Source organism: Trichechus manatus, unplaced genomic scaffold, assembly GCF_000243295.1.
Source record: "Trichechus manatus latirostris isolate Lorelei unplaced genomic scaffold, TriManLat1.0 scaffold00081, whole genome shotgun sequence".
NCBI classification, from domain to species: Eukaryota; Metazoa; Chordata; class Mammalia; order Sirenia; family Trichechidae; genus Trichechus; species Trichechus manatus.
The window spans coordinates 7,927,033-7,940,399 of NW_004444017.1; the positions used below are offsets into that span (position 1 = coordinate 7,927,033).

The 13,367-nt window shown below is 37.6% G+C and overlaps 1 protein-coding gene across 1 annotated transcript in view; it reads left to right on the forward strand.

The window, feature by feature from the left end:
• The first annotated feature begins 327 nt into the window (after positions 1-327).
• The window catches only part of METAP2 (methionyl aminopeptidase 2), a 30,123-nt gene continuing 17,083 nt past the window's right edge, over positions 328-13,367 (forward strand). The window contains exons 1-4 of the mRNA XM_004381233.3: positions 328-606; positions 3,432-3,533; positions 8,991-9,056; positions 12,899-13,001. Coding sequence (XP_004381290.1) covers positions 456-606; positions 3,432-3,533; positions 8,991-9,056; positions 12,899-13,001 — 422 coding nt within the window. The 5' untranslated portion in view covers positions 328-455. The remainder of the gene's footprint in view (positions 607-3,431; positions 3,534-8,990; positions 9,057-12,898; positions 13,002-13,367) is intronic.

The window sequence follows — 13,367 nt, forward strand, 5'->3', positions numbered from 1 at the left end:
CTCCCGCTTCGTGTGCACTTTATAAAGCGCGAACATAAAACTTTTCAGTACCAGCAGAGTTCCTCCCTCCCTCTTGCGGGTTTCGCCTCTCCACGGGGCGAGTACATCCATCTCCAGCTCACTCTGGAGCTAAGATTCCCTTTCAACTTGACCCCACGCGGCCGATTTGCCCCGGAGATGCCCGAGGCGCGGGGCAAGGTGGGTGTCCGGTCTAGTGCCAGCCAACCGATACCAGAACTGCCGGCAACCCACACTAATCACTGCCGCTGCCGTGTCCGCTACAAGAGGAACCAGAACCTACTCACGAACTGTCCCAGCCACCGAGTCCTCCACTTTCCCAGCATTCCCTGCGCCCCTACCATCGACAGCAGCTTCCGGAATCGTTGGTTTAAGTGGGTGACGAAGGAGCGGGCTTTCGCTGCTCCGTGTCGCTCCTTCGCGCTCTCTCGGGCAACATGGCGGGCGTGGCGGAGGCAGCGAGCTTCGGGAGCCACCTGAATGGCGACTTGGACCCGGACGACAGGGAGGAGGGAGCTGCCTCTACGAATGAGGAGGCAGCCAAGAAGAAAAGACGGAAGAAGAAGAAGAGTAAAGGGGCTGCTGCAGGTAAAGGGTTTTATGTTTTCCCGGTCCCTGCTATGGATGTCCGAACGGCATAGGCCCGGCTCGGGTGTCAGGGACCGGGGACCCGGAGCCCAGGGCTGGGCTGATTTCCGAGTCTGAGCGGGTGGCAAGGCACGGGCTGCTGCTTTTCACTTTTGGATAAAGGCAGCATCTCTGGTGGGACTAGAGGGCGGGGGATGAGGGGGTGCAGTGGGGGAGAAAAGGGTGCCTCAGCTTTCCGTGTGGTGGCTCTGGGGTCTCTGGGCCCGAGCCCCTAAATTGCCAGGACTCAGCTGCACGAACTTGAAACCTTGCACCGGGCCTCAGCCTTACTACCTTTTTCGTGGTTTGGCAGCCTCCTCAAAAATCCGGTTCTGACCTGCCTCTTTGCTGGAGAAACCTGGAATGTATTTTCGTCAGGGATGGGGGTGGGGTGGGCAAGTCTTAGTGCCTTGACTGTACCTCTCCACACCATCCCAGGTCACTGAGAGATTTTGTTGCTGGCTGCACTTTTGGGGTGTGTGTGTGCGCGCGCGCGTGTGTGTTCTTGTCACTGAGTAGTAATTGCCGAATATGTGGTGGTGGTGGTGCGAATTTTCACCTGCCTAATACCACAGCATTGTCAAGCCTTAAGGCCTTAGGCCTGAATTATGATGACACTTGGCGGTTTAGGGAGCAGTCAAGGGAGGATAGTCTGTGTCTCGGAGTGGAACGTCTCGGGCCTGCAACTTCTAAATCCACTGGTAAGGCAAGGAAAACACAGCTGAAAGTCAAGTTGGATTATATTCTGAGCTAGGAACTTTACAAATGTTTTTATTTTGATAAGTCAGTGGTTTTTTTTGCACGGGGTCCTTCATTTTAGAAAAAAAATATTTTTACTGGTTTCTAATTAAAATCAGCCAGAGAAAAGAGGGAAATAAAGAGAGGCCCAGAGTGATGAATGTGGAGTTGAGAGATGTTGGAGAGGCTAATCTACATTTTTCAGAAGTTTTGATTAGATGATTAGCCTGCTGTACTCTGAACTGGATTAGGGTGGGTGGGAGTGGAGGAGGTAGAGTTGTAGTGTTGCTGGGACCATTCCAGAGTAGAATTTAACTCTAGGACATAGTTTGTTGGCTGTCCCTGGCTTTCGGATGAAATCCAAACTCTTCAGTTTGCCCTTTAATGTCTTCACTAGTCTGGCCCTAATGTGTATGCGTGTGTGTGTGTGTATATATATATATATATATATAGTACTTAAGGTGAAGGATTACAGAACAAGTAGTTTCTCATGAAACAGTAGTACACATACTGTTTTATGACTTTGGTTAATAACCCCACAACATGTCAACCTCTTAACTTCTCAACCTTTTTTTCTTGGTGAAAATACACATAGCCAAAGATACACCATTTCAAAAATTTCTACATGCACTGTTCAGTGACATTGACTACGCTCTTCCAATTGTGCTGCTATTCTCACTTAAGATGAAGGCTTACAGAACAAAATAGTTTCTCATTTAACAGCTACTACAAATGTTGCCCTATGACAATGGTTAACAATCTCACAACACATCAACAATATCCTTACTCAACCTTGGGTTCCCTATCACCAGCTTCCTTGTCCCCTTCTGCCTTCTGGCGCTTGTCACTGGACTGTTGTACCTGATTAGTCCCATTTGGTTTTACGGGGCTGTCCACTCCCAGGCTGAACGTTGAACCTCGGAGACAACTTCACCACTGAGCTAAAAGGGTGTCTGGGGGCCATACTCTCGGGGTTTCTCCAGACTCCTTTACTGGCCGTAATATATTTTAACAGTTGTATCTCAATATGAATTCTCTACAGTAGCCAGAATGTCATTTTTTAATGTGCTACCTGGTGTTAGCTACACACGCATATTGTTTCTACAGCTAGATGGTAATCACTTCTAGGACAGGGACCTGGTCTTATGTTTAGATGTTTGAGAATTTTGTTTTTTTAATAATGAAATAACCCATTACGATCGAGTTGACTTCAACTCATAGCAACCCTAAAGGACATAGTGGAACTCCCCCATATGGTTTGCAAGGAGCAGCTGGTGGATTCAAACTGCTGACCTTCTGATTAGCAGCTGAGCTCTTAACTACCTTACCACCAGGGCTCCAGTAATGGAATATCTTTTCCTGTTTCGATATTACTGACCCTTGTTGATAGCTGAAGCCTTGAAGCTCCTGGCTGTCATACATGAATCCTATTCTTACTAGGGCCTTTAGCTGAACTTGCCTATCTTAAGTACTTCTCTGGTAATTAAACTATTTGGTTTAGTCTAATTGTTGAAGTATTTTAAAAATTTAAACTACCTAAGGATAAGGACTACTTCCACACTTTTGTTTATCCTGCAGCTGATAGCACATAGGATATGTAATGGATATTTTGTTGAATGAATTAATGAATGGACAATACTACTTAGGGATGAAAGACTTTTTTTCTGTCTTTAAACAAATTCTGTTATGATCCCTGGTTGGCACAAATGGTTTGCTCTTGACTTTTAACCAAAAGGTTGGCAGTTTGAACCCACCCAGCAGAGCTGTGAATGAAAGACCTGGTGATCAGCTTCTGAGATTACAGCCAAGAAAACCCTATGGACCTCTGTACTAGTCGGTAACACATGAGGTTGCCACGTGTCAGAATTGACTCAATGGCAATGGATTTAGTTTTTTGTGTATGTGCTCACAATAATGTTGCTATTTTTGTTTCCAGAACACTTATCAGAAAAAGACGTTTTTTTATATGTTTTCTAGGATGCTTACAACATATTCTAGTGAGAAAATATCTATTAGATTTGACTTACGGTATTGTATTTGATTAACAGGGCAAGAAACTGATAAAGAATCAGGAGCTTCAGTTGAGGAGGTAGCAAGACAATTGGAAAGACAAGCATTGGAAGAGAAAGAAAGAGATGATGATGATGAAGGTAAATGGTTAATTTGATCTTTGTGATTAGAAAAGCTAAAAAATACAACATTCTTTAAACAAAACCTACTCATTTGTCCATAGTCTATTACTCTCTCACGTTTCACTTGTTAAAAACCCCAATTAATGCCACAGATAAAGAGGAAGAAGTATTTATTAGCAACTCTTTAAAAAGTTGGATACATTGAATGGCTGCTCAGATAACACAGATCTCAACTCTTAAAAATGTACTTGGTAGAAGGCCAAGTAGTGGGTGAATATAAAGATAAAATCGAGGTTGTTTAACATTTTTGAACAACTAGTATGTACTAGGCACTATTCTAGAATATTTTCACATGCATTCACATATTATCCTCTCAAAACTTAGCAAAGTATGTGCTATTCTCATTTTAAAGATCAGGAAATGGTGGTTATACTGTCCAATGTGACACAGGTACTATGTGTAGAATAGAGCCAGCATTTCAAACCTGGGTCCTGATCGCAAGTCCATTCCTTTTACAGTCTACACCAAAGCTATTTGATTCACAAAGGAGCATATTGGAGTGTATCTAAACTCCATAAACTCCCTGAGTCTAGCTTCTTGTGATATTTGGTGCTGTAAAATTTCTTTTAAGACAGCAACTGCTGGAGTTCTATCAGAAAGACAGTGGAAGGAGAGAAGACTAGGTAAGAGAACTATGACTATGCTACAGCCCCTTTGAGCACAGAGGAAGATGGGGCTTTCCCATTTTTGAAATTTGTAATTATCTACTGCTGTGGCCTCTTGCTCTACCTTAAGCACTGCTAGCCTTGATTTCTGCCTTTCAGCCATTAGCAACAAATCCCTGCTGTACTTCAAGTATTGTTTTGGGGAAATGCAGAGCAGTTGTTTGTTTTTCTTTTAGAAAGATACGTTCTCTGCCTTCAAGAAGCTTACAGTCTGAATTTGATGAAGTGCTAAGAGTCAAGGGAATAGTTTGCTTTTAATCTTCCTTAAGCATACTTCTTGTCTATTCTACCTTGGTTTATGCATCAGATTCTAAACATATTTTGAGCTCTTAACAAGAAACAGGTTTTTTAATCAAAGGTAATGTAATGGGTTATTGTAGACCCACTATGTGTAGAATATCACAGTGTTAATCTTGAAGTGTCCTCCTTGTGTCTCTACAAAGTTATATGAATCTCTTGACACTGAAGGGGAAGATTTTTGCTTGTCAGAATTTTAGGAATATGGGTAGTTTCCTCCAATTTGGGCTCATTTCCTAATTCCTTTTGCTAATCGGTATCAACCAATTCTGTTGTGAGATGTTTTTGAGAGAATGGAAAGGTAGTGTTTCAGAATCTTTCTCCTAAAGGAACTGATGGTGTGGTGGGGAAACAAAACATAAAGGTGAAAGGGTACTGGTACCTGCAATAAGGTTTATAGAAATTTGAAGGTGGAATTGTGGGCTGAATGCTAAAGGAAGGCTTATTGGAAGGAATGGGACTTGAATAAAACCAAATAGAAGAGACCATTTTGGGGCGAGACAATGCTGATGAAGTATTCAAAGCATAGTGAATAGTGCACTGGTCATATTTCGTGATTCATTGAGGGAGTCTTTGAGCATTTTTTAGAAGAGAAGAATGTTAGGGAAAAATAGTTCAATTTTCATATATATGTAGGATTGTTTAGAGCAGAGGGAAAGTGTAGGAAAGACAAGATCATTTTGGAGGCTACTTAACATCTAGGGATGTGGTAATGAAAATTTAAGTTGGTGGTCATTAAGTGAGAATGAAAAGGAGGGGACCAATAGTACCGTTGTTATAGAAGCAGAATTCAAGTCTTGGGGACCAGGAAGAAGGACAGGCATCCGTGGACTCCAGGGTGACAGTGTTGGTGCTGTTGACTGAAATAGTGAAGTTAGGAGGGATAGTTGGTTAGAGATTGGGGGAGGGGGGCTTACAGGCAAAGAAGAAGGTATTGAGTTTAATTTTAGATGTGTTGAATTTGAAAGCGTGGGGTATCAGTGTGAAAAGTTGATCATGTGGGCATTTGGCAATGTGCTGGAGATAATGCATTCAACAGATGTTTTAAGTTAGGTTTATTAAGGTATAATTTGCCTAAAATTATATTCACCTTTTAAGTGTATAGCTTGGTGAGTTTTGACAAATTAGTAGAGTCGCTATGAGTCAAAATCGACTCAGTGGCAGTCAGTTAGGTTTATACAGTTGTGTAATCACCACCACAACCAAGATGAAGGCTATTTCCATTTTAACATTTCCTTCTCCACAAAAAAGTTACCTGTGCCCCTTGCAGTTGACTCTTGATCCACCTCCCAGTTCCTGGTAGCCACTGATCTGTTTTCTGCCCCTGTAGTTTTTATCTTTTCTGGAACATTATAGATGGAATCATTACAAAATGTAGCTTTTTTTTTTCACTTAGCATAATACTTTTGAGATTCATCCAGTTGTCACACATATATCCATAGTTCATTCCATTTTTATTGCTGAATAATATTCCATAGTATTCCAAATTTGTTTATCTGTTTATTAGTTGAGGGATATTTGAGTGGTTTCCAGTTTTTTCTACTAAGAATAAAGTCCCTAGGAACATTTGCATACAGGTCTTTTTTGTTTCTTTTGGGTAAATACCTAGGAGTGGGATTGCTGGTCATATGGTAAGTGTATGTTTAACTTCGTAAGAAACTGTCAAACTTTTACAAAGTGTCTGTACCATTTTGCTTTCCTGTCAGCAATGGATGAAAGTTCCAGAGCCTTTACATTCTTGTAAGCACTTGCTTGTTTGTTTGTTTTTTTTTTTAAACCCATTCTGATAGATGTGTAGTGGTATCTCATTGTGGTTTTCATTTGCATTTCCCTAATAACTAATGATGTTGAACATCTTTTCATGTTTTTATTTGCCTTCCATATATCTTTGGTGAAGTGTTAACAATCTTTTGTCCATTTTTTTATTGGGTTGTTTGGGTTGTTTTAAGAGTTCTTTATATATTCTGACTATAAGTTCTTTATCAGGTACATGTTTCACAAATATTTCTTTCAGGCTGTGGCTTGTCTTTGTTTTTTTAACAGTGTCTTTCAAATAGCAGACATTTAAAATTTTCATAAGTCCAATTTATCCAATTTTTTCTTTGTGTGTCATACTTTTTGTGTCCTGAGAATTAAATCATTTATTTCTATCTCCGAGTAAATCGTGAAGATTTTTTCCTATGTTCTCTTCAAGGAATTTTATGTATTTTTAGCTGTTGTGTTTAGGTCTGTGGCCCATTTAGAATTAATTTTTGTATGTACTGCAAGGTAAAGGTAAGGGTTGAGGTTTTTTCTTTTTCCTTTTTTTTGCATATGGACGTCCAGTTGTTATTCAACAAATATCCATTGATTTGGGTAAAATGCTAAATATTTGAAGTATACAGACATAAATATGAACAATCTCTACCTGTTAAGGGTCTCTTAGGATGCTGTGGAAGATAAAAAGCAAACCAAATTCGTTGCCGTCAAGTGGATTCTGACCCATAGCGACCCTATAGGACAGAGTAGAACTGCCGCATAGGGTTTCCAACGAGCAGCCGGTTGATTTGAACTGCCAACCTTTTGGTTAGCAGCTGAGCTCTTAACCACTGTGCCACGAGGGCTCCCCTCTGGAAGATAAACATATAAAAACATAAATTGCAATACGCTACAGTGGGTGGAACTATAAGCATGTATAGTTTAACGTTCAGATCCTGGCTCTACCACTTACTACCTTTGTAAGTTATTTAACCTTTTGGTTTCCTTCAGCTTAGTCTCCTGTGAAAAGAGGCAGATGAATACCCTCTAGATGTTACGAGGGCAGTCAGTACCATCTTGTCACAAAGAGTTCAATAAATTGTGGCTGTTACTCTATACTGAACACAGACCTTAGACTTGGATAAAATAATTAGCATCAGAAGGATGATGGAGTATCAAAGAAGGACTATTAGATCCCATTTTAAAGATGAGAAAACCATGATAGGCTAAATAACTTGTCTAGGTCGCACAGCTGGAAGAATTTGGTAGGATGTGTTTAAAATGGGCTGTATATACTAAAGCATTTGTTTCAGGTATTGAATCTATTGTATGTAGCACTAGTGTAGTATAGATACTGAATTTTCTTCAAGAGCAAAGACTGTCTTGTTTACTGTTGTATCTCTGTTGCCTGGCACTTAGTAAACATTTATTGAATGGATGAATGAATGAATAAATAAAGGTTACTTTTAAAGTTGTAGTACAGGATATGTGGATTAGATTATATGACGTGAGGGATATTGAAAGATGTGTTTTCAATTTTTTTTCCATATTTTTCTTGCTAGGCTTTTGAGTCTATAACAGTAAGTGAGCCGTATTTGTGTTTCTGTTCTACTCTTTTAGCTAGTAGATTCTTATTCTATAAAACTGAACATAAGATTGCAATTTAGTAAGTAAAAAATTGCTAATTATTGGCAGTTTCATATTCAACCTGTGTAAGCCCTAGATCACATTATCACTCTTTGCTAAACTGCTGCTTCCTATTTCCCATTTAGGTGAAAGAATAAATATAAATAAGATAAAATAAAAGAGCATTTGTTCATTTATTGAACAGATAACTGAACACTTGTCACATGTTTAATTTTTAAAATGGTGTCTAATTCTTAAGAACTCACAGACCAGTAGGAGTCAAGTATTGCAGTTTTATGTGATAATTATGATAGAAAAATATAGTGGTGACAGCATTTTTTTTTTTTATGGTTCTTGTTAATCTTTAAAATTCATGTGAATATTGCATTCTGCTCCATGACGCTCATCCCTCCTGTATGTGATTTGACCAAAAATATGCCCATACTGATTTTTGGATATAATTTGACTAGAAGGAGAGCTTTTTCTCTGATAACAACTTTTCTGGAAAAGACATTTAAAAATATGAGACCCGAAATATCCCTCCATATAAAATCAGGAAGACTGGGTTAGGAATCAGGTGACATATATTCTTGGTCCAGTTCTGCCATTTACCAGTTTGAATATCTTGGGCAGGTTCCTTAAACATTCGTCATTTACTCAGAGTTGCTTTGAGATCAAATGAGATCATGAAATACAAGTGTTTAACTGCCAAGCAAATGTAAGCTGTAACTGTTATTATTGTAGATGAAGTCACAGAGCCATTACTATTGATATTAAACTAACACTAGTTATTATTCCTTGCTTTTTAAAAAAGGAAATTATTTAATACTTTTTTTTATTCTTAAGACTATCTTATCCAACAATTTTTTTAGTAAGTCAAAGTAAAGTTTGCTACCACTTTTAATTACACACATCAAATCCTGATAATTAAAGATAGCAATATACAAAATTATTTTCTAAGGATATTGAGTCAGTTTTATCTTATACTATTTAAAATGCTTTGTGTGTGTGCATGCTTGTACATTTGTGCTTGCTTTGTCCCTCTGCTTATGAAGCTTAAATTAATATGTACCTGAAATTGTCTTCTTAGATGGAGATGGTGATGGAGATGGAGCAACTGGAAAGAAGAAGAAAAAGAAGAAGAAGAAGAAAGGACGTTAGTGTCTTAAGTTGCTCTTACTTAATAAGTTAGAAGTGGTTGTTAACTGGCAGGTTTGAAGAATAGGTTTGAAATTGCTTAAGATGTATATATATGTGGAGGATATAAACCTAGACTTAATAGAGGTAGAATTTTGATACAATTAATAACTATTTAGCAAATACTTGAGTTTAACAATCTTGTTGGTATTTTCTTTAGCTGTTATTCAGCTAAGGGATTTAATATGAGTTGGTTGCATTTTACTGCAAATTAGATATGAGTTCCTAAAAATTTTATAATTTAAAACTTGCACAATTCAAAGAAAAATTCTCTCCCAAGAAGGATTAAAATTGTGCCACCATGTGGTAGTAGGGCAAACACAGTTTGAGGTTCACTGGCCAGCTTTGAAATTATGAGATTCTTGATGAATATTAAATGAGAAGTCCCATTATTTAAAATTTGTGCATAGTGAGATTTTTATTAATAATTTTTATATTGCAGTATTTCAGATTTTCATAAAATATGATCCCACTTGTGTTTTGTTTCTGTAAATGGCATAACCAGACATCTTCAGGGTTCTGAAAACATGTTAGGCAGACTGTATAGTATTGGTGAATAAAGGTTGGGATGAGATTCAGAACACTTAAGTTCTAATCTTAAATGCCTTTGGCCTGTTGGGGGCCATTGAGTGTCTGATTATACCTTCCTTTAAAATCTTTCAGGCTAAAATTCTATGAATCGTAATTTTGGGGGCTTGACTTCCATTTTTATCTCTGTGTTAACAGAAAAACTTAAATTGTTTTTTAAGGAAGCTCTTGGCTCTGGTAGTCATTATTCCCATGGTATGTGTCTTCCTATTCATCCTTGCTGCTCTCTTAAGTCAGTCTTGTCTTTAACCTGTGAAGGCACGTGAGTCTGTATTTAGTGAGCACAGGTTACCTGCATTCCAGGAATCTGCCAGGGATTATGATGTCCTATTCCTTCCATCCAAAATTGTTAAATGCGTGCCTGTGAGAAGTAACTGTTTCTCCAGGTTACTCTAACATTTGTCCCTCAACAAAGGCAGACCAGGAGGGAGGCATGTTATGGGGCTGTGTTTGTTCTTGATAGAATTCTTTTACTGACAGAAGCTTTAATATGATTCCATCAGTCTTTATTGTACCTCTTTTGAGGATGTTGTTGAATTTATTGTTCATTCTATTTCTTTATGAACACTCTCAAGAGACTTTTTTTTTTTTTTTTGGTCAGGGCGGGGGGTCTGGTACTAGCAACAAGAATAATGTGCTTCTCCAAGTAGTCAGTCTGTTTTTAAATCAGAAACACCGTCAACTCCGCAAGTAACCTGGCTTCGCTTTTTATGTTGGCTACTAGAGGACTTAGAGCCAAATCTGTGGTTTTGTATTGGCCTAATTTCAGCTTCTTTTTTCCATTCTTTTTCTTGATTTGATTTTTGCTTTCTGATTTACTTTGAATGTCTCTTACTTGTGTATTTTAGATATTCTTGTAGGCGATCTTAAGTCACTTCTGGATTATCCTAAATAACACAGTCATGGGCAGTTAGCTTAGCTACTTTGCCTCATTTTCTTTATAAAGTGAGAGAATTGTAAGTAGTAATGATAATTGAAGCTCAGATTATTATAGATTATATATAGTTTTAGATAATAACTTGGATGTGGTACATAATCTTCAAAGGTCATCCAAGATTTCATCTGATTCTTCATTTTATAGGTGAAGAAATGGAGGTTTGACACCATTTAGCCTTTTGTCCAAGTCACAGTTGTTAAGCCATAAAAGCCAGACTTGAACTCTGACCTTTTGATTACAAATTTTTTTATTCTCTAATGATCTTTTTGAGCACTTGAACTATCATGTCTTAATGATTTGTGGAGAATATAAAAGACATCTTACCAGATTTGGAGATGAGATAAAGCTCCAGGTTACTACATAAAACTTTGGTTGACAAAAACCAAGATTTCAGAAGATCAGGGTAACTGGGCTGATACTGACAAACAAATTTAACAGAGACAGATAAAAAATTAGTATAACAACTCTGATTTTGAATACTAGCACAATGTGAACCAAAAAGCGAAGAGTCTTAAGTTACCTCAGTAGCAGTAGGATTTTTAGAACAAGCAGTATAATCTTATATGAAGTGTATATTATCTGGATTATTAATATAAGTACCACCTTAAAAGGAATATTGACAAACTCAAGGTTGGTCAGTATGATTGGAAGTGAGAAAAACCATATTCCTTGAAGTGGTTAAATGTACTAGAATTGTTTAACTTAGAAAAAGAAAACTTTAGAGGGATGACGAAGCAGTCAGTAGAAGTGGAAAGTAGATTTTTATTTTTATTTTTTAACTTCAAAGAATAGAGCTAGGACTAATAATTGAAAGTAACGGGGAGACAGATGAGTGTAGGAAGAGCTTTAATAGTTGCAGCTTTCCCAAATGAATGAATTAGCTTGGGAGAAAGTGCCTCAATTGTCAGGAGTCAGAATGTCAGGGGTATTAGAGGATTTCTGCATTGAGTTTGAGGTTGAATTAGATGACTTCTAAGATCTTTTTTGATTTTATAATTCTAATGACCCTCAATGAGATGGATTGACACAGTGGCTGCAACAATGGGCTCAAGCATAATGATTGTTAAGATGGCACAGGACCGGGCAGTATTTCATTCTGTTGTACATAGGGTTGCTATGAGTTGGAAGCGACTCGACGGCACCCAACAGCAACAGTGCTCCCTCTTAGGAAGATGTAATAGGAGGAACCTAAAACAGTGTTTCCCAAGTTTACTTTCTTATAGAACACTTAAAAAATTATGTGAAGAGAGAAATTTTCACATAATTTCTGTCATGAGGTATTGAGTGTTTGGGTTAAAACAGGGAGCAAAAATTAAAATAAAAAAATTGGTTCCATAAATAATATCCCTCAGTAAATGGTCATATGTTTACTTATATGGCTCTTATTTTCCCCATTGCAGAATAAAAAGAGCAAAATATTTGTTAAAATTTAAAACAAAAATCTGTAACATAAACCAGTTGTAATCAAAAGGAAACCATGTACTCAGTAGTTGGTAAATCATACAAGTACACATTGAAAATCACACATTGCTGCATAAAAATTCTCTCTCACACAACTTCCTGACATTCCTTGGATACAGCATTCATTCCTAAAAGGCAGGTATTCATATAATAGGAACTGTATAACTCATTCTTACGTATTTTTTAATATTTTTATCTCTAGATTAAAAAAAAATTTTTTTTTAAGTACCTTGGGGAGCAGCTGGTGTCTTTTAGAATTATTTGGGAATAATGTCCTAAAATGTTTACCAAGCACTGTAACTCTTTTCAGGTATTTGGAAATTTGCACGTGGCTACCAAAGCTCTTTTAGTATTGTTATGTATGCCCTTAACTTTCATATTTAATATGCCCTTGAAATAGTTTTTTTCTTGTTTTATTAATACCTAATCGTCTTATAGTTTTTCTTTATTCCATAGGACTCCTTTCTTATTTTCTTGTTGATTCTTCAGCTTTTATTTGTGAAAGCTAGTCTGCATGCTATTCCACCCCCAATGTAGTGAATGGAGAAGAAATTACATTAGAAGTGTGCTTTCTGTCAAGGCATATACTGTTTGAATATATAATGGAGTTCTGAGGAATATTTCTGTTTCCAAGCAGCAGTTCTTAAAAAGATGGTGACCAGCATAAGGTATTTTCTGTTTTTAACTGTAGGGAGATGGTGAATGAGTTTCTTCAGACCAGGACATAATAACAACCATTAGGAACTGAGAAAACTTAATGTAAACTGCTTAATTTTTTAACTTCAGAAATTAATAACTTTATTTGTATCTCACAGCAAAAGTTCAGACAGACCCTCCCTCAGTTCCAATATGTGACCTGTATCCTAATGGTGTATTTCCCAAAGGACAAGAGTGCGAGTACCCACCCACACAAGATGGGTAAGGATCATAAAATAACTTCAAATTTGACTTTTGAAAGTTGTAGCTTAGCAGTAAAGCAGGTTTGATTTTTCTCAGGACTTTGCTTCACTAACTTAAAAGCGTGTGAATTTGTTGCAGAGAAAATACAGTACAAGCCCTCTTACACAAAATGATTGGGACCAGTGGTATATTGGTTAATCAGAAAAGTAGAGATCATTAAAAATAACGGTCTTTATGGATAAACATTATAACAAATTTGTTATATTTATTCACTGCTCTTGATATTTGAGCATAGATTTTCATTGGAGTTCTACTTTTTTTTTCCCCCCTTCTTCCATAAACTGTATCCATGATACAGTGTCTATGGTTTCCAATTTGGGTTTC